Below are 21,798 nucleotides of genomic sequence, written 5' to 3'. Positions count from 1 at the left end.
GGTGCTTGTTCAAAATTTTGAATTATTTTGACAGAGTGAATAAAGAGAAACTGTTTGCAGTATCAGGGAAATTGACAGCAGGGGACACAGAATTTAAATAATTGACAAAAGAGCTGGAAAAACAATGGGCAGTTTTTACAGTGAGTTGTTATGATCTGGAATGCACTGCCTTGAAAGGGGAAGCAGATTCAACTGTCATTTTATTATGGGAATTGGATAAGTTTAACATGTTCCCAGGTGGCTAAACTTTAACCGAAGGTAACAATTCTTTCAGGATTCTAAATAATGATGGCCAACCCATGGCTGGAGATTGGGGGCAAAACACTTTCACAGTTAGCAATTCTGATGCTAAAATAATTGATTCCTGGAGTTGGTGGGGGAGGTACACAGGGAAATGCACAGCAGGTTATGAATAAATGAAAAGAGAGATGAATGATCAGAGCTGAGGAATTCTCCTGAAACTCCAACAAGGCTGCAACCCTCCAGGAGCAGCTGCTGCCCCCCCCCCCCCGGGAGTCAGACTCAGTGGAGCTGGGAGCAGGGCCGGATAGTTTATCCAGGAGCTCGGGTTCCGCCCGGACGGTCTCGGTGGCGGACACAAGGTGGCCATGGAGGTTCTGGAAGCTGAATTCGGGGATCTGGATGCGGGATCACTGGCGGCACCGATCCGGGCGGTGGAGGTGAGGAAGGAAGGAGGGGAGGATGGTGTTTAGGTGATTGCGGGCGGGCGGGCGGGCGGGGGGGGGGGGGGGTTGCATGAAGGGGAACTGGAGGAGAAAGCAGGGATGGTGGTGGTTGGTAGGTAGGTAGGTGGGGGGTGGTGGTGGTGGTAGGTGGTAGGTGGGGGGGGGGTGGTGGTAGGTGGTGGGGGGGGGGTGGTGGTAGGTGGTGGGGGGGGGGGGGTGGTGGTAGGTGGTGGGGGGGTGGTGGTAGGTGGGGGGGGTGGTAGGTGGGGGGGGGGTGGTGGTAGGTGGTGGGGGGGGTGGTGGTAGGTGGTGGGGGGGTGGTGGTAGGTGGGGGGGTGGTGGTGGTAGGTGGGGGGGTGGTGGTGGTAGGTGGGGGGGTGGTGGTGGTGGGGAGGGGGGTGGTGGGGAGGGGGGGTGGTGGTGGGAGGGGAGGGGGGGTGGTGGTGGGAGGGGAGGGGGGGTGGTGGTGGAAGGGGAGGGGGGGTGGTGGTGGAAGGGGAGGGGGGGTGGTGGTGGGAGGGGGGTGGTGGTGGGAGGGGAGGGGGGGTGGTGGGAGGGGAGGGGGGGTGGTGGGAGGGGAGGGGGGGTGGTGGGAGGGGGGGGGGGGTGGTGGGAGGGGGGGGGGGGGTGGGGAGAGGAGGGGGGTGGTGGTAGGGGGGTGGGAGGCGAGGGGGGGTGGTGGTGGGGAGGGGGGTGGTGGAGGGGAGGGGGTGGTGGTGGAGGGGGGGAGGGGGTGGTGGAGGGGAGGGGGGGTGGTGGTGGAGGGGAGGGGGGTGGGTGGAGGGGAGGGGGGTGGTGGGAGGTGAGGGGGGGTGGTGGGGGAGGGGAGGGGGTGGTGGAGGGGAGGGGGTGGTGGGAGGGGAGGGGGTGGTGGTGGGAGGCGAGGGGGGTGGTGGGAGGGGGGTGGTGGGAGGGGAGGGGGGCTGGTAGGGGAGGGGAGGGGGGCTGGTAGGGGAGGGGAGGGGGGTGGTAGGGGAGGGGAGGGGGTGGGAGGGGAGGGGGGTGGTGGGAGGCGAGAGGGGGTGGGAGGGGAGGGGGGTGGTGGGAGGCGAGGGGGGGTGGTGGTGTGGGCATGGTGGTGGAGGGGAGGGGGTGGTGGCGGAGAGTAGAGGCAGTTGATAAGGGAGAGTGGTTTGGGCCTGGGATGCACTTTCTGCAAGTATGATGGAAGCTGCTCCAATCGAAGCATTCAAGAGGGCATTAGATGATTACATAGAAACAATGTGCATTTCTACGGGGAAAGGGAAGCAGAATGGCACAAAGTCCTAATGCTCATTTGGAGAGCTGGTCCAGACATGGCCTCATTCTCTAACAGTTAGGTGGGGTGGGTGGGTGGGGGGGTGGGGTGGTGTGTGGGGGTGGGTGGGGGTGGGTGTGGGGTGGGGGTGGGGGTGGTGGGTGGGGGTGGGGGGGTGGGGTGGGGGGGGGGGGGGGGTGGGGGGGGTGGGGGGGTGGGGTGGGGGGAATGGGCGGGGGTGGGGGGGGTGGGGGGGTAGTGGGGGGGGTGGGGGGTAGTGGGTGGGGTGGGGGAGTGGGTGGGGTGGGGGAGTGGGCGGGGTGGGGTGGGGGGGGGATCTTATTGAAACTTACAAGATACTGTGAAGCTTGGGCAGAGTGGACGTGAAGAGGATGTTTCCACTTGGAGGAAAAACTAGAACCAGAGGAGACAATCTCAGAATGATGGGACGATCCTTTAAAACCGAGATGAGGAGGAATTTCTTCAGCCAGAGGGTGGTGAATCTGTGGAACTCCTTTGCCGCAGAAGGTTGTGGAGGCCAAATCACTGAGTGTCTTTAAGACAGAGATAGATAGGTCCTTGATTAATAAGGGGATCAGGGGTTATGGGGAGAAGGCGGGAAATTGGGGTTGCAAAAAATATCAGCCATGATTGAATGGCAGAGCAGACTCGATGGGCTGAGTGGCCTAATTCAGCTCCTATGTTTTAAGGTCGTTTCCTCTGCTTCCCGCAGCAGCTGTTCCTGTCTCCCTCTCTGGGTCTGAGTGTATCTATATACAGGAAGCCAGTTGCCTCTCTTTTGAGTCAAGGTATGAAATCTGGCATTGATTTTCTAAACGTTTCAGCTTGGGCCTCTTGGCCCATGACAGCCAGATTAGGTGGGCCTATCTCCATCTCCCTATAAAGGACATTTTATTTCACTTTAGATTACAAAGAAAAGTACAGCACCAGGAACAGGCCTTCGGCCCTCCAAACCTGCGCCAACCATGCTGCCCGTCTAAACTAAAATCTTCTGCACATTAACGGAAACATTTGAAAACATGATTGTCCCATAAAGTCTTGCATTTGTAACAATTTATGACCTTGGCAGCTGAAGGTATGGCCACTAGCGGTGGATCGATAAAAATCAAGGAATGCATAAGGGGCTAGAATTGGAGGAGACAGAGGAAAAAAAAGGAAGGCTGAAGGGTGGCCTAATTGCGACCGTTAAAATTTTGGAAGGTTTTGACATAGTGGAATCAGAGAGAATGTTTCCTCTCATCGTGAAGAGCAGAACTAGAGGCTGTCAATATAAGGTAATCACCAAGAATTCCAATAGGGAATTCAGAAGAAACATCTTCACCTGAAGAGTGGTGAGTGTTCAATTTGCTTCTACAAGGAGTGATAGAAAAACAAAGGTAGTTCTAAGGAATTTATATTTGTATTATTTTTAAATGAATTTAGAGTACCCACCCAATTCATCTTTTCCAAATAAGGAGCAATTTAGCGTGGCCAATCCACCTAGCCTGCACATCTTTGGGTTGTGGGGGCAAAACCCACACGAACATGGGGAGAATGTGCAAACTTCACATGGACAGTGACCCAGAGCTGGGATCGAACCTGGGACCTCGGCACCGTGAGGCAGCAGTGCTATCAACTGCGTCACCGTGCTACCCTAATTTATATTTGTATTGGTAAACATCAGGAATAAGGTATAGTTTTAATGTGGGTTTAATTTAATGTTTTGTTCCTGGAAGGATAAAGCCTATAGTTATATTCATGCTGGACAAAGGTGTTTGTATGTGTGGGGTTGGTTTCAATTCCAACTGTGATTCTATCGTGCTTAGAGAGGGCTATGGCATGAATAGTAAATAAACCAGCAGTGGTTGCTCAGCAACTAGGGCCTTATAAGGTATAGAAGCTTTTAAGTTTTAGTTTAGCTAATTTGATTGAAATTGGAAATAGATAATGAGGGAGAAGTCAGTCTCACAGCTTTGCTCAAAACCATTTGTTTAGAAGGCTAAAGAGGGAACATCTCTCTCAGCTTTACTCGAAGAAAAGTCATACCATGGAGTAATGGTTCAAAGTACAAGTGCAGTGATCTGAAGAGCAGCTAGTTCAGGAAACTAGAGAAATCTGAGGCACCTGATGTTAAAGGTACTAGAATAGAGCACTGTTCAGTAAAGACAGAGCTGAGAAGAAGGATGAAACACCAGAAAGATATCTGAAGTGATTTTCAGGTTTGTGAGATTTCACTAAATCCCGTGGGATGTAATTTGAAATAACTACGGAAATCGGTAGCTGGATCCTGGTAAACTGGAGTTGAAAGAACTGCAAAAATCGGTGGTTGGATCCCATAGTTTGTGTAAATCCAGTTAAGACAAAGAAAACCTAAAACGATGGTGTAAAATCTTAAACGTGGAGCAGAAGACTTGCAGAGATGGGATGCATTCCCGCTCTCCCTGGCGGGGAGGGTGCAGACGATCAAGACGAACGTACTGCCCAGGTTCATGTTACGATCCACACCGGTCTACATTCCCAAGACCTTTTTCCAAGCAGTTAGTCTTAAAATCTGTGTATTTGTTAAACTCGGGGAGTGAAGGCAAGGTGTGTTGTATCATTATCCAATTTTTTCATGTTTAACTTTTTTTCTTGTTAAAACTAATTCCTCCACATATAACTCTATTCCTCCATATTTTATAACAAAAAGTAAAATTCCAGTCTTGGGTCGGAATTCTATTTTGGGATCTTCCCATTAAGTTGTAACATCAACTCTGATCGTAACAATAGTATCGATACATTTAAGGGGAACCAGGCAAGCTTCGGTGAAGAAAATATAAGGTTAAGATGGCAGATTTGGATGAGTAAAGGTGGGAGGAGACATGAGTGGAACATAAACACCACCGTTAACTTGTTGGGCTGAATGGCCTGATTCCATGCTCTATATTCCATTTAATTCTAAGTAAAAGTATTGATGTGTATTTTCTGTTATTTTTTTACAGGAAAAATGGAAGCTGCTGCCTGCTTTCCTGAAGGTAGTATTGGAGATTTTATGTTCATTGCTTTTGTGTTTTTTAAAGGGGAATGAATGGTACCAATTCAATTGTAGTGATGTACAGCTCCCCAGTCAGCCTGCAGATAGAGTCATCAGGGGCAATGTAACCGGGCTGGTGGTTGGAACTAGGAGATGAGCAGGTTTGTGGCTTTCTGTTTCTGCTCCAGTGGGTGCAGCATAGATTCAGCAGAATGATAGGTTAAAAGGGTTAAGTTGCTGCGACAGGTCTAGTAGTCTAGGCTTGTATTTCTTTCGCTTTAGAAAGTGAGTGGTGATCTCATCAACGTGCATAAAACGAGCTGCAAGGTTTGACAGAGGGAACCAATATCTCACAGCGACGGTGTAAGCTTAATATCAGCCAGGCTTTCCAGGAGTGATATCGAGAAGCATAAAGGGTAGTGGAAATTTGGAACTCTTTCTCCCAGCCCTGGAAAATCTGTGGATTAAATGAAAATCGCTTATTGCCACAAGTAAGCTTCAAATGAAGTTGCTGTGAAAAGCCCCTAGTCGCCACATTCCGGCGCCTGTTTGGGGAGGCTGGTATGGGAATTGAACCTTGCCCTGACCTGCCTTGGTCTGCATTAGAAGCCAGCTATTTAGCTCTGTGCTAAACCAGCCCTTAGATGCTGGCTTAATTGAAAAATTTCAAAATGAAATTGGTGTGTTGGATTAGCGCAGGGGTGGGCAAACTTTTCCGTGCAAGGGCCACATTCAGAAATTCACAATTTCAAAGGGCCGCATAGTATATTAAGTAAAATAATTACTTCACCCGGTTATGATTCTGGGCGCCTCATATAGAACATAGAACACTACAGCACAGAACAGGCCCTTCGGCCCTCGATGTTGTGCCGAGCAATGATCACCCTACTCAAGTCAACGTATCCACCCTATACAAGTAAGTAACCCAACAGCCCCCCCCCATTAACCTTAAAAAAAATTTAAAAAACAAATTTTTTTTTTAATGACTTGGTGGGCCGCATAAAGACCTTTGGCGGGCCGCATGCGGCCCGCGGGCCGTAGTTTGCCCACCCCTGGATTAGCGCATCAAATTTGTGGGTCAAAGGTGGGTAAATGTTGAGGTGTTAATCACTTGTGATCTCATAGAATCTTATAGTAGGCTCAAGGGGCTGATTGGCCTCCTGTTCCTAATGTTCCTGTGCATCGACCCTTAATAATTTTTCAAAAAAAGGCTCTTTTTCTGGGGAGTTGTGATGCAGACCCACAGGACAGAGGGAGCCAGTTAGCCAATTGCACGTGCTAATGCTAGCTCTTCAATTAGAACTGCCTGCTTCAATCTCAGGCCTTTCTCTGTAACCTTTTATAATCCATATCCAGTTCCCTTTCTAATGATGTTGTCCCTGCCTGAATAGCCCTGGTAGTAATTCATTCCACATTCTAATAACCTTCCGTGTGAAAAGATTCCCTCTACGTGACGCACTTTTTACGCTTGCCCTTTCTACTACTCTGGAATCCAGCTGATTTTATTATTTTAATTACTTCATGGGTTTCAGTGACTGAAGAGTTTTACGTTTCTTTGTTCTTTGCAGGTCAAAGGCCTGGTGAAGCAACACATTGATTCATTCAACTACTTTATAAATGTCGAGGTAGGAATGTTAGTGATACTCAATACTCCAGTTCTGCACTTTAGTCTCACCCACCACCACCTGTTCCGCTCACTGCCTCTTCCGCTTTCTCCACAGATTAAGAAAATCATGAAAGCCAATGAGAAGGTGACCAGTGATGCTGATCCGATGTGGTATTTAAAGTAAGTGCCAAGGGCTGTCTGTTTTCCAAGGGTGGTGATTTTTATTTTTGCCAAGGGCAGTTAAGGGTCAGCCTCATTGATGTACATCTGAAGTCACCTGTAGGCCAGATTGGCTCCTTCCTTTTGTTGCTCGTTATGCTTTCCCTTAATTTGCTCTGTTTTAATTACCTTTGCTCAAGAGTCGCCAGGTATCTTTCTGATACCGCCACAAGGTTCAAAGCCGAATACTGATCAATGACTCGATACACCAGTTAGTAAGTTTGAAATCAATGCACATTTATTTACACACACAGTTAATTATTACTCATGTACAAACTCTACTCACTAAGCTACAACTACTACTAAAAGCCTATACTTAGCTTTGGGTGCCCACTCAGTCAGAGGAACAATGGCCGTTGTCCGGTTCTGATACTGCTGGCTTAGAACTGGTATGGAATAGTAGCTAGGAGCGTCTATCTCATAGCGTGCGTTGACCTTAGACTTACTTGGCTGGTGCTTGGCGGGCCTCTCGTCGCTGAGAGCCAAACGCCAAGGTGAAGATGGAGAGAATAAGAGAGCTAATTGACCTTGGGGACTCTGCTTTATACCCCAAGGGGTTTTGCGCCCTTCTGGGCAGACCCTGGACTTGGTCCCAATTAATTGGACCATATCCCAATCGTTTGTATCGATTCTCTCCAATAACTGGGTCGTTCCCTGATCGTTGGGTGGGCTCTAGGTAACCATTGGCCTGCCTTTGTTTTAGCTTCCACTGGTACTGGGGAGTCTGTCCTGGTACCGATTGTTTCAATGTTTCTTTTTGTCCCCGGAGATAGCTCATTACTATGCTAATGGCTTGTAGTTTCAATTCTGTCTGGGTTCTGCAAGTTCCAATCCATAGGAAACCTTGCACCTGCTTGTTTTTCTAGTGCTGTCCATTTTTCTCTGCACTCTTTGCGAGTATCCATTTTGGAATCGGGACGTGGCCACCCCAGGTGGCTACACCTTCTTGAAGGCCGTGGTGAACCAGATGGGTTTTTAATGCCAATTTGCCTTTTATTCCAAATTTATCTAATAATTGAATTTACATTCCACCGTAAAGACTTGTCTCCACACGCTAGTCCAGGCCTCTGAAATACTAGCCCAGTAACATAGCCACTGTGCAGGCAGTCATCTAGTACCACATAACTCGAAATTTGTTGAAAAGAGAGATATGTTGTTGAACCTTTTGGTCTTGATCAGGACAAATGCAAGAATACCAAATTTCAAACAATTACAACAATTTATACTACAGGAGAAGAGGATGCTAATTGGTTAGCAAGTGACTTGTCTGAAACATTGCTGTGGCGGAAGCAACAATGCATACCTGGCATCACACCGGTATTGAAATTCATACATGACTGCCAACTGATCAGTATGCTTTTCTCCTGCAATGTAAATTATTGTGATTGTTTCAAATTTGATATTCTTGTGTTCTCCTGATGAGTGCAAGATTAAAAACTTCGGCAACATGTCCCTCTTTTCAACAATATTCAAGAACTATGTTACCATAAGCCCACAGTTAGTTGGTTTAATAAATGCAACATTGCCGTGCATAGCTTTCCCACCTCAGTCCTGTGTCGAGGTTAATGAGGATGGAATGCTGCAATATTTCGAGTCAGACTTCAGAATACGGAATCACTTTATTTTCAATTGATGTTGTCACTTGTCAGTCAGTGCTTATAAATGTTTTCAGAGTATAAAGAATATGTTTCGTATTGCCAGTTACAGCACTTTTATTAATGCATTTGTACAGAACCTTTCACAACCTCAGGTCAACTCAGCATTTTATAGTCAATTATGGGTACTTTGTTGTACAAAAGTACTTCATTGGCTGCAAGGTGCTTTGAGACATCTGAAGGTTGTGAAAGGCTATATACACTGTCCGTGTGGAGTTTGCACATTCTCCCCGTGTTTGCGTGGGCTTAGCCCCCACAACCCAAAGGTGTGCAAGGTACGTGGATTGAACATGCTAAATTGCCCCTTAATTGGAAAAAATGAATTGGGTACTCTAAATTTATTTTTTTTAAAGTGAAAGGCTACATATAAATGTAAGTCTTTAAGTACATTTTGAAGTGTAGTCACTGTTGCGCTGTTGGAAATGGAGCAGTCAGTTTGTATACTATAAGCTCCCATAAACAGCAATTGGATAAATTATCCAGATTGTGAAGTTGGTTAAGGGATAAATAGTGACTTCGACACAGAGGAACTCGCTGACTCTTCAAGATAGTGCCATAGAATCTTTTGCATCCATCTGAGAGAGCCAAGGGACCTTGTCAAAATATGTGCAAGATTGTTGCTGATATGGTTCTTTGAATGGAAAATATGTTTATTGCAGATACCTGAATATTTACGTTGGAGTGCCAGATGTTGAAGAAAGTTTCAATGTAACCAGGCCTGTTGCTCCACATGAGGTACAATGTGAAATTCTTCTCGATGGAAATGTTTTTTTTTAAAGTGAATTCATGGAATGTGGGCATTACTGGCATCACAGCATTTGTTGCGGAGCCTTAATTACCCTTTAGAAGCCCTATTCTTGAACTGCAGCAGTCTGTGTGGCGTAGCAATAACAAAGGAATGGCCAGTGTATTTCCATGTTATCTGGTGTGTTTGACACCATGTTGTAGGGCAGGTCACTGCCGGATATTAGAAAAAAATGGCTAACCTCTCATGATTTACAGTCTCATATGGTCGGCCCTTCCATGGTAACATGCACAGCACCATTCAGTTTGACCGCTCCACCTCTGACAGTTCTGAGATCTAGATTAGGGTGAAACAGGGCTGCGTCTTGTCCCTTATTCTGTTTGCTATTATTTTCTCTTTCATCCTGACCGTTGCTTTCTCTGCATGGAAAGAGTGTATCTCCACACATGATCAGAGAACTTCCTCGATCTGTCAAGGCTGAGAGCCAAGACAGGTCCCGATCAGAGTAGTTCTGTATGCTGAACTGCTGCACGGGTCGCCCAGCCAAAAGAGTAGCCCCAAAGGCTCATGGATTGTTTGTCCAGTGTCTATGTCATGTTCTTCTTCACCATCAGTGTCAAGAAAACTGTAGTTATAGGACAGGGTGTTGTATCTCCGCATATGCTCAGACTCTATAACACACGACTAGATGCAGTCAGCAAATTCCACTACCGTGGATCTGCGATGACAGATATCCCGTCTCTTGATGAAGAGTTCAGCACATGCATTGGAAAGGCAGCTGCCAACTAACATAACGGACATGGAGCAATGGCAAACTGATCTGGAGGACCAAGATGCTTATCCATAAGACCTGTATCGTCAGCCCATGGCTGTATCGAAGCAAAGCCTGGACAACCTATACCTACCAAGAACAGAGGCTCAAAAACTTCTACCTCGGTGTCAATGATGCATCCTTGGCATTAAGTCACCAATGAAACAGTTCTTTCTAGGATAAAGCTGACAAACATACTGGTGCTAATCAAGCAAAGAAGGCTTAACTGGCTTGGGCAGGGATAGAAGATGGCCACATCCCCAAGGATATGCTATGCAGAGAGGTAGCCTGTGCCAAGAGACCAGCAGGACACCCAAAGCTACTATTCAAGGATGCTGTTAAAAGAAACACGAATGCCCTCAATATTAATCACAAGTGGGAAACTCTCACTGACAATCGTTGAAAATTGTGACACCATCTGCAGGCAGGAACCTGCCACGATAAGCACATGTGGTTTCAGAAGTTCCAAAGCAGACGCCAGTGCTGAAAATAATGAATCCGCAGAGGTCATCTCGCGCCACAAGGAAGGAGCAACTCCATTTATGGCACTTCTGGCAGACTTTGCCCCTCCAGAATTGTCTTGTTCAGCTGTCAAACGTGGAGCAGATGATCTCATCCAACCTCAACAAATTTCTGAGGCTGCATTCCCATCATCTCTCACAGATTCATAGGCATTTACAGCAAAGAGAGGGCCATTCAGCCCATCAAGACCATGCCAACAACAGACTACATGAATCCCATTTTCCAGTGCTTGGCCCATAGTTCTGGAGGTTCAGGCAGTGCAAATGAATATTTCATAGCATTTACAATGAAGAAGGAGGCCATTCAACCCATCGAGTCTACACCAGCCTTTACAAAGAGCACCCTACCCAAGCCCATGTCTCTACTCTATCCCCATAACCCCCACTTAAACTTTTTGGACACTTAAGAGCAATTTAGCATGGCCAATCCACGTAACCCACACATTTGTGGGAGGAAACTGGAGCACCCGGAGGAATCCCACGCAGACAGGTGGAGATGCCACACAGACAGTGACCCAAGCCGGCAAACGAATGTGGGACCCTGGAGCTGTGAAGCAACAGTGCTAACCACTATGCCACCATGCTGCCCCGGTATATCTAAATAGTTGACTCAATCACCCTTTCAGGTAGTGAGTTGCAAACTCCAAAAACACACTGGGTGAAAAAGTTTCTCTTCAGCTCCTCGCTTAGCCTTCTATCTTTATAAATCTATGCTCATTGGTTATTGACCCCTCTACTAACAGAAAAATACTTTTCTATGCCTCTCATAATCCTATACATCTCTAAATGGCGGGTGGCACGGTAGCACATTGCTTAGCACTGTTGCTTCACAGCACCAGGGTCTCCGGTACGATCACTGTCTGTGCGGAGTATTCACTTTCTCCCTGTGTCTGTGTGGGTTTCCTCTGGGTGCTCCGGTTTCCTACCACAAGTCCCAAAATACATGCTGTTAGGTAATTTGGACGTTCTGAATTCTCCCTCAGTGTACCCAAACAGGGGTCGGAATGTGGTGGCTTGGGGCTTTTCACAGTAACTTCATTGCAGTGTTAATGTAAGCCTACTTGTGGCAATGATTATTATTGTTATATGTCCCCTCTCAACCTTTGCCATTCCAAGGAAAACAGCCCCAGGCCTATTCAACCTTTCCTCATGGCTCAGACCCTCCAGCCCAGGCAGCATCCTGGTAAATCTCTGCATTCTTTCCAGTTCAATCACAACTTTCCTATAATGTAGTTGCCAGAACTGTACGCAGTACTCCAGTTGTGGCCCAACAAACCTTTTATACAGTCCCAGCATGATCACCCTGCTCTCAGCTGAGGCATAGAATACAAGTATCCTATATGCCTTCTTAACCACCTGCCCTGCCACCTTCAGCGATCTGTGGATATGCACTCCAAGGTCCCTCTGATCCTGAGTACTTTGGAAGTCCAGATGGAAGGATGCCAACCGACCAACCAAGGTGGTGTGTGACAAGGAGGGGAAGCTGGAAGTGTTGGTAATCCCATGCACTCATACTGTTGATTATGATTGACGCAATCTCACACTAAAGCCAACACCGTTGACAATTTTAAATAAAACAGGTTAAATCATATAGTTACTGATCAGGTGATCCATCTGAGATGGCTGTAGGCCTTCCTACGTGGTTCACCAGGACTCTGCCTGCGGAAGTATATTTTCTGTCTTTCTTGAGCGCTCTTGTGTTGGTATTTCAAGGGTTTGCATACAGAATACAGTTTGTTAAAGAGCTCATACACAATCCTCTTCTGGATGCATATTGGTTGGTTGGCATGTTGCCAAGTTCTCCATTGGCTTAGCGATAAAGGGACATATTCTTGTTCCGCTGTTATCTCTGTCAGCCTTCTCTGATTTTGTCCAGTCCGCTCTGATTAACAATTTTATTTAATTTAAAGTTTTCTATTCAATTGAGCAGCGTGATTGCAATTAAGAAATGCTAGCAAGTATTGCACACATCCTGTTTCCACATAACAAGCTCCGCTCTGAACTTATAGCTAGCTTGTTAACCTTTTTTTTTCTTAAATAAATTTAGAGTACCCAATCCAATTTTTCCAATTGGGGGCAATTTAGCGTGGCCAATCCATCTACCCTGCACTCTTTTGGGTTGTGGGGGCGAAACCCATGCAAACATGGGGAGAATGTGCAAACTCCACACGGACAGAGACCCAGAGCCGGGATCGAACCTGGGACCTCGACGCTGTGAGGCCGCAGTGCTAACCCACTGTTCCACCGTGTTGCCCTGTTAACCTTTTCTTACAGTGAGCAAATGAATAATTGCTGTTTATGGATAATTTCTGTGTTCAGTGTCGCCTGAGGGATATGACGTACTCTGCCCCGATTACAGTGGACATTGAATACACACGAGGAAGTCAGCGAATAATCCGCAACGCTTTACCCATCGGCAGGTAACCCAACAATCCAACAAAAAGTTTGACCCATGTTGGATAGTTTCTTCCTAATTGCCTTGCACTAATATGATCTCTCTTCAATTCCAGGATGCCTATAATGCTGCGCAGTTCTAACTGTGTCCTTACAGGGAAGACCCCGGCAGAATTTGCAAAACTGAATGAATGTCCTCTGGACCCAGGTAATTACTGCTGATCCATATAACTGGACCTGGTGAATCTCATCCATTAATGACTGCTTGGGTCATGAGCAATTTCTGCTGTTGATTGCAGTGGGGTTAACCAGTAAAGTTCACAAGGCAGATTCCTGAGATGAGGGGTTCCCAGATGTTAAAAAAGAACGAGAGGTGACCTGATTGAACCATATGAAATTCTTAAAGAGCTTGACAGAGTAGATGCTGTGACAATGTTTCCCCTCGCTGAGGAATATAGAACACGGGGTCACAGTTGCAGAATAAGGGACCAGCCATCTAGGTCTGACGAGGAGTTACTTAACTCAAAGATTTGTGAATCTGTGTAATTCTCTACCCCAGGGAACTGTGGATGCTCAGTCATTTGAATGTGAACAAAACAAAGGGTCAATGGCTTTTTGATAACCACGGGAATAAAAGGATGTGGGGGCAGTGTGTAAAATTTTGTGTTGAGCTCAGCCCATAATTGCATTGGATGGCCAAGCAGGCTTGAAGGGCCACATTGCCTACCCAAGCTGCTATTTCAAATGTTCTGTGTCCTTGTCTGTAAATGCTTAATACCAATAATCTGTATTTCATAAACCTGTTTATGTTCCATAGTTTTTTCTTTAAATACAATGGAAATTATTCATTTCAATCAAATTGATTCAGGCAAAAGTATTTGTGCAATAACAACTGAGATTGATTTTATGCCTTTTGCCTGGAAAAATGAAAGCGAGCAAAATGGATCTAAGCCAAAGAGAGGTGAATAAAAAATTGGTCAAGGAGATGGGTTTTAAGGAGGAGGGAGAGACAGACAGACAGAGGGGTTTTGGATTGAATAATCATGAACTTGGGGAGGGAAGTCGCAAATCATCAATGAGCAGAATCCAGGATTTGGGATGGCAGAGAAGATTTGGGACAACAGAGAATGTAAGGAAGAAAAGGTATTGGATGCAGCGATTATGGGCTATATTAGAAATGGTGGAGGTGCTGGTTGGGTTCCATGTGTTTAAATTATCTCCAGAATTTGAGAAACGGGGAATCAGCATTTGCATTTGTTACATTTGTCACATTTCTCCGAAACAGCACAAAGCACTTCACATGTAGTGAATTGTCTTGGCGTAGTATCTTATGTAGGCGGAGGTAGCACAGGAAGATCCCAGAAGTAGAATGAGCGGGCAGTAGGTTTTTGCTGCTGTTAGTTGAGGGTGGTGTTTGCAGGGAAACTGAGAGAATTCGCTGCTTTTCAATACATGGACAAATGGAAGGAATATATGGCTTTGACAAAGATCATTTAATATCTGTGCCTTGCTAGAACAATTTTCGACTGAATATGAAACTGAATAGGTTTAATTAAACTTTATGGTCTCTTGCAGGTGGCTATTTCATTGTTAAAGGTGTCGAAAAAGTTATTCTCATCCAGGAACAACTTTCAAAAAACAGAATAATTGTGGATGCAGACAGGAAAGGAACAGTTGGTGCCTCCGTAACCAGGTACTGTGTTCATTGATCTAAATTAAGTTAGAAATGTAGAATCCAGAACCGCATTCACTGATGAATGTGCACTAAAATTTTTAAATATACAACGTCCCATATATTTTACGTTCAGTATTAAATCACGGGAAATGACAAGGATTACAGTTGAACGGATCTATTCCGAATGCGAGTTACCAGAACTGTGGAAATCACTATATTCATCTGGCCATTGTTAAAAAATTGTCTTGTAACCATTCTTGCAATGAAGTTAAAACTTCAGCCATATATGTTGATGTTATTCGTACAATAGTTTAGTCAAGATCCTGGAACTCCCTCCCTAATAGCACCACATGGACTACAGCGGTTCAAGAAGGCAGCTCACCACCACTGTCTCAGGGGCAATTTGGGATGGGCAATAAATGCTGGCCTAGCCAGCAAAGCCCACATCCCATAAAAATGAATTAATAAAAAAACACTTAATAAATGAATACTGATTTGATACCAAATCATTAACTGAATTCGAGAAAGCTCTGTGACACACAGTGTAAATAATCTTTCAAACCAGTTATTACATTTTCTGTAATTTCGTTCACTATTAACTTCCATGATTCATTTTACCATTATATTCTTAGATAAAAATTTTAGCATTTGCCACTTGGTCCAAATTAATTTACTTTCAAACAAGCTTTCCTGGATCTAGGGGAAAAGGCAGTCTAACGTGTAGTAAAACTGATTTCAAAGACCACTTAACCATATTTTTACTGTGTTTTCCAATGTTGGAACAGAACAGGACCATAAGGAGACAGGCAGATTTTGCCATACTGAGTTCATTAAAAATCTATTTGCGAGTATTGATTTGCTAATGTCAATATTACACCACATCCAGTCCAGATTACATTTCTGTTTGTTGAAAGACAGAAGTTATTTTTCCATGATAACTTCATGATGCACACATCAGATGCAACACTCGGTAAAATAGTTAATTCACTGGCATGGCAGTTTGTTTCTTTATTTTTTTCTAGCTTTTCTTCTTTCATTTTGAAGAAAGGCTATGGAAACATTCCTCAGTTGCAATCAGTGGCTACTGGCATGGACTAATGGGGACGAAAGTTTGTATAGCTATTACTTGTGTCACTGGCTGCATTGGTTTGAACAACAAAATGAAGCTACCCAATTAATTTAAATTTTATTGCTTTGTTTCTCTTTGTTTACCGAGAGTATTTTTTCACAGGGTGGTACAATGCATTGCACCGGTGGTGAAGACCAGTGTGTATGAGTTCCGGTCAAGTTCAGACTGTCCCTTATGTTTGCTAGATATGGGATGGGTTTCTGGTTCAAGGAGAATACACAGCCCAAAACATAAGTACATCTGCACTTTTGGACACCAACAAACTGGCTGAAAGAGCCTAAAGAAAATTGACAAGATCGCACAGTGGTTATCAGGAGAGGTGGTGGCATATCTGTAATGTCATTGGACTGCAAACCCAGAGGCCCTTGGGAATAAATTCCACCACGGCAGGTGGTGAAATTTAAATTCAATTAATAAATCTGGAATTGAAAGCTAGTCTCAGTGTGACCATGAAACTATAATTGATTGTAAAAACCTATCTAGTTCACTTTTTTAAGGAATGAAATCTGCCATCCTTACCTGGTCTGGCCTGCATGTGACTCCCTGCAGCCATGTGGTTGACTATTAACTGTCCTTTTAAAAGACTGAGCATGTTCAAAGGCAATAAGGGATGGGTAACAAATGCTGGCCTTGCAAGCGACGCCCATGTTCCATAGAATAGGACTTTGTTTTTGTATTTTCTTTTCAGGTGAGCGGGAGCAAAGCAAATCATATTTTAGATCAGAGTTAGAGGGAGGCTTACTCTGCACCTAACTGTGCAAAGCCTGATTTGGGACCACATTTCACAAACTGAAAGCATTCCATTTTCTTGTGCTAACGCACCTCACCTCAATCACCCCTTCGACAAGAACGATCATGAGATTCCGGATGTCCATGACCGCACGGGCAAGGCATTCCTGACCTGGCGGCACGACCAAATCTCAAGTTGGTGGAAACGGGCCTACAAGCAACTGCATGCCCCACGTTGTATAGAACGTTTTTTGTATTTTTTTTTCAAGGTGAGCGGGAGCAAAGCACATCATGTTTTACTGCAGAGTTAGAGGGAGGCTTACTCAGAATCTAACTGGGCAAAGCCCGATTTGGGAATGTTTGATACTGATTTATTAAACAGAAAGCATTAAATTTTCTTGTGCTAACACCCCTCGCCTCAATCAGCACAATAAATAAAGTTAAAAATATCATTAATATTGTCATTTACTTGGTGGGATGCTTTGTTTTTGAGACTGTGGCACCCAATGTGAGTTTAGCTGCCCTAAATGCATTAATATATTAACTTGCTGCCCCAGTGTGCAGTTGGTACAAATCGGGAGTGAGAACATCTTTAAGGTTAAATGGATTTTGGTCCAGCTTTTAAATAAAGGTGCAATTTAGTTAAATGGTTACATTTGGAGGTCTCGTACCTTTTTCATACAAATATATATTTTTGAATGTTTACTCTTCCCTCTGGAGCACCAGTAAGACAAAATGTAATGTGTGGACTAATATAAAATTATATTATCCTTTATTAAATAGATACTTTACACTGTCCAGGTGCTCTGGGAGTCACTGGACTGCACACTGTCCAGGTGCTCTGGGAGTGATGCTGGACTGTACGCTGCCCAGGTGTTCTGGGAGCGATGCTGGACTGCACACTGTCCAGGTGCTCTGGGAGTGATGCTGGACTGTACGCTGACCAGGTGTTCTGGGAGTGATGCTGGACTGCACACTGTCCAGGTGCTCTGGGAGTGATGCTGGACTGTACGCTGACCAGGTGTTCTGGGAGTGACTGTACTGTATGCTGACCAGGTGTTCTGGGAGTGATGCTGGACTGTACACTGTCCAGGTGCTCTGGGAGTGATGCTGGACTGTACGCTGACCAGATGTTCTGGGAGTGATGCTGGACTGTACACTGTCCAGGTGTTCTGGGAGTGATGCTGGACTGCACACTGTCCATGTGCTCTGGGAGTGATGCTGGACTGTGCGCTGACCAGGTGTTCTGGGAGTGACTGGACTGTACGCTGACCAGGTGTTCTGGGAGTGATGCTGGACTGTACACTGTCCAGGTGTTCTGGGAGTGATGCTGGACTATACGCTGTCCAGGTGTTCTGGGAGTGATGCTGGACTGTACACTGTCCAGGTGTTCTGGGAGTGATGCTGGACTATACGCTGTCCAGGTGTTCTGGGAGTGATGCTGGACTGTACGCTGACCAGGTGTTCTGGGAGTGATGCTGGACTGTGCTCTGGGAGTAATGGTAGACTGTACACTTTCCACGTGCTCTGGGAGTGACGGTGGACTGGACGCTGACCAGATGCTGTGGGAATGACTGGATTGTACACTGTCCAGGTGCTCTGGGAGTGAATGGACTGTGCACTGTCCAGGTGCTCTGGGAGTGACGGGGGACTGCACACTGTCCAGGTGCTCTGGGAGTGACTGGACTGTGCACTGTCCAGGTGCTCTGGGAGTGACGGGGGACTGCACACTGTCCAGATGCTCTGGGAGTGACTGGCTTGTACAATGTCCAGGTGTTCTGGGAGTGACGGTGGACTGTACGCTGACCAGGTGTTCTGGGAGTGACGGTGGACTGTACGCTGACCAGGTGCCCTGGGAGTGATGCTGGACTGTACGCTGACCAGGTGCTCTGGGAGTGACTGTGGACTGGATGCTGACCTTGTTCAGCTATTGCAGAACGGAATGATTAGCTTACCGTGAAAATATTTGTATTATTTATAAACCAACAAGATGTATTTCTTTATATAACCATCATCAATCCTGCAACATGCAAATCAGCAACGTTCAATAACAAATCTCTGCTCAATTTGCAGCTCGACACATGAGAAGAAAAGTAGAACGAATCTAGTCGTGAAGCAAGGGAGGTACTACCTGCGACACAACACTCTATCTGAGGACATCCCCATTGCGATAATATTCAAGGTAATCCCAGCGCTTGATGATGTGCTCTCACCATGTGTGAACATTTTAAATCATATATTTTTGTATTTTGTGAGAATGGCCAAGTGTAAATTGCTTTAGCTTCGCCAAGAACCCTTTGTGTTAAGGAATAAAATGGCGACAGTTTGAATTCCAAAATGTAGATAAATGTATCATAGAATTATAGAGTCCGTACAGTGCAGAAGGAGACCATTCGGCCCATCGAGTCTATACTAACCCACAAAGTGCACTCCACCAAGCCCACTTCCCCGCCCTATCCCGGTGACCCCTTAACCTAACCTACACATCCCTGGACACTAAGGGGCAATTTACCGTTGCCAATCCACCTAACCTGCACATCTTTGGACTGTGGGAGGAAACCGGAGCAAACCCACGCAGACATGGAGAAAGTGCAAACTCCATACAGTCACCCGAGGCCAGAATTGAACCACTGTGCCACCATGGCTTTTGTATTCTTAATTCATTAAATTTTACACTTATCCAAGTGAATTACTGGGAACTGCATTTCTGATTGGTTGAATGAATGTTTGAGAACTGATTTGAACTTTTACCCTCTAATATGTGTGTGGTAAAATAAAGATAAACTCTAATTAAATGGCAGGCCAATCAATAGCTGTGAGAAGATGGTGTTTAAGATGTCCAGGTGGAACAGACTGCAAGAGTCAAGTGGCCTTGAATTGTACTTTCAGCTGTCTGAAGAAGAGCTTGGCAAAGTGCCTTTTCTTACTACATTTTTAGACTAACTTGCTGAGTATTTCCCAAGTTTTCTGTGCTTGTTTATTTGAATCACTCCATTGAGTTGTGCTGGAATGAATGAGCAGAGTCCACGGTGTGAATACTGCTGTGGTTTATGAACGTACTCCATCCCAAAGATGTCCATGCATATGAGGAGTTGCACAGCAAGTGGAAGTGTAAATTTATACCTGTCCAACTTGGAGATTTATGAGAGACGTAGATAGGAAGGAACTTTTCCCCTTTAGTAGAATGGCCAATAACCAGGGGTCATAGATTTTGGGTTAGGGGGAGGGGATTTGAGGGGAAACCTTTTCACCCAGAGGGTGGTAGGAATCTGGAATTCGCTGCAGAAAGGGTGGCAGAGGCTGGAACCCCATAACATTTAAGAAATGTTTAGATGAGCACTTGAAAGGGTTGTTGGGTTACGGGTATAGGGTGGATACGTGGGTTTGGGTAGGGTGATCATTGCTCGGCACAACATCGAGGGCCGAAGGGCCTGTTCTGTGCTGTACTGTTCTATATGTTCTATATAAGGCTTTGAACAAAGTGCTGGAAAATTGAACTGGAATAGCTAGGTGCTTGATGGCTGGCGCAGACACGATGGGCCAAATGACCTCTTTTTGTGCTGTGCTGTGTAGCTCTGACTTTGAAACATAGACACAGAAAGACCATTCAGACTCTCGAGCTTTTCCTCCGCATTCAGAACAGAGCGGACCTGTGGCTTAACTTCATCCACTTGCTTTGAATCGATATATTTTACTCCCCTTGTCCAGTAAAAAATATGTCTCTGATTTAAAATTGTTAATTGAGCCAAAATCAACTAGTTTCTGAGTAAGAGAATTCTATGCTTCCATTATCACTGGCAGTAAGTTTTTGGGTGAGTGATACAGGGCGAAATGTGAGGGAGAACTTATTTTTATTCAGTGATAATGGCCTGGAACCTTTTAGGGATGGTGGAAAGGGAGGCGCATAGCAATTTCAAAAGGAAATTTGATGTGTACATGCAGGGATAGAGCGGGGGAAATGGGTTTGATTGGGGTCCTCTACACAGCTGGCATGGAGTCGATGGGGCAAATACTCTGTCTGTGCCATAATGATTTAATGATTCTCAGGGCCCTCTGTTCTCATTGTAGGCCATCTCTTGAAATGCTTTTTCGAAAGTCTTAAACTAGAACATCCACTGGATTTCTCTGGTCCACCATGTCTCTCACTGGGAGACAGCAAGTTATTTAAGTGTGAACACAACATCTGCAGTTCTTGCTGGTTGTCTTTCTATAACCCAATAAATCCCTTAAATTGAAAGTGATTGCCGTGAAATTGACAGACCATGTAGTTTCAAGATTATATTTTTGGATCCTTTTATGAAACAATTGCTCTCACTTTCTGAGTCTCCAGTTATCTCCCAAATAGAGTGAACTTTTAAAAACCTTTTGCTAATTTCAATCACTGTTTTCCTTCAAGCAAGGTTATTCTTTGAATTGATTTCACAACTTCAGGATATCCCCTAATGTTTTAAAGTCTTCTGAAGTGCAATCACTGTTGTGATGCTGGGAACTGTCACTTTAAGGGCATCTAACCTCCTTACAGCTGTGCATTACCGTCTTCTCCTTTACTGGAATCTGATCCAAGACTGACGCAGGGTTAGCTGTTTTTAAAAAAAATGGTTTTATTTACTCGAGATGTTTCTCTCACTCCGTTACCAGGAGAGGGCAGAGGTTCCCCATGGTACAATGGACCCGAGTGCTTTTTGTGAATGTAAATGGCTGTGTGAAGAGTGTGTAGCTCAAAGCTATAGCACTTGGCAGTTGTACTGAGTCTCGCCAACCCTTTCTTCTTTTATTTAAACCCAAAACAGTGGTTTGCTGAATTTTCACCAAAGCTGCAGTCCGCTCTCCTATTGGATTTTCTTGTGTAACTCAGCAAACCATGTAACCTGCTTCTCCCGCAGTTTGAAATCACAGTTTAAGGACAGCAAGGTGGCCACAGTCACCATTTTTGAACCGTCTCTTAACTGAGCAAGGCTGACAGCCAGTGTTACAATAAGGTTGATACCTATGTCTACCACCAGGCAGCAGAGTTTCATGACGCATGTCAGGCGAAAATGAGACTTGGTGGAGGCCTGGTGAAACAGAGCCAAAGACCTTTAGTTGATGGATAAATATTGACCAGGAGAGAACTCCCCTGCTCTTCGGATAATGGCCATGTGATCTTTCATGCCTGCCCGTGAGAGAAGAAGGGTTGCGGTTTAAGGTCTCGTCTACAAGACGCCTCTGACAGTGCAGCCCTCCCTCTTCCAGATTTTGTACACTATTTTCTGAAGTTGCAAACCTTCCGACTCTGAGACCACAATGCTACCCAGTGAGTCAGGGTGAACACCTCTAGTGTCATTCATGGGACGTGGGCCTTGTTGGCAAGGTGCATTTATTGCCCATCCCTAACTGCC

General features: G+C 45.4%; 1 protein-coding gene across 2 annotated transcripts in view; it reads left to right on the top strand.

Moving 5' to 3' along the window:
- The first annotated feature begins 534 nt into the window (after positions 1-534).
- The window catches only part of polr3b (polymerase (RNA) III (DNA directed) polypeptide B), a 101,887-nt gene continuing 80,623 nt past the window's right edge, over positions 535-21,798 (top strand). The window contains exons 1-9 of one of the 2 annotated variants that reach the window (XM_038780431.1): positions 535-680; positions 4,905-4,937; positions 6,505-6,561; positions 6,658-6,722; positions 9,076-9,151; positions 12,813-12,913; positions 13,004-13,095; positions 14,463-14,580; positions 18,494-18,602. In XM_038780431.1, the coding sequence (XP_038636359.1) occupies positions 609-680; positions 4,905-4,937; positions 6,505-6,561; positions 6,658-6,722; positions 9,076-9,151; positions 12,813-12,913; positions 13,004-13,095; positions 14,463-14,580; positions 18,494-18,602 (723 nt within the window). In that variant the 5' untranslated portion in view covers positions 535-608. The remainder of the gene's footprint in view (positions 681-4,904; positions 4,938-6,504; positions 6,562-6,657; positions 6,723-9,075; positions 9,152-12,812; positions 12,914-13,003; positions 13,096-14,462; positions 14,581-18,493; positions 18,603-21,798) is intronic. The other variant, XM_038780430.1, reaches the window with a different exon arrangement.

This window comes from Scyliorhinus canicula, chromosome 20 (assembly GCF_902713615.1).
Source record: "Scyliorhinus canicula chromosome 20, sScyCan1.1, whole genome shotgun sequence".
Lineage (NCBI taxonomy): Eukaryota > Metazoa > Chordata > Chondrichthyes > Carcharhiniformes > Scyliorhinidae > Scyliorhinus > Scyliorhinus canicula.
The sequence above is the reverse complement of the archived record's forward strand: the minus strand, read 5'-3'. Positions and strand labels throughout refer to the sequence as shown.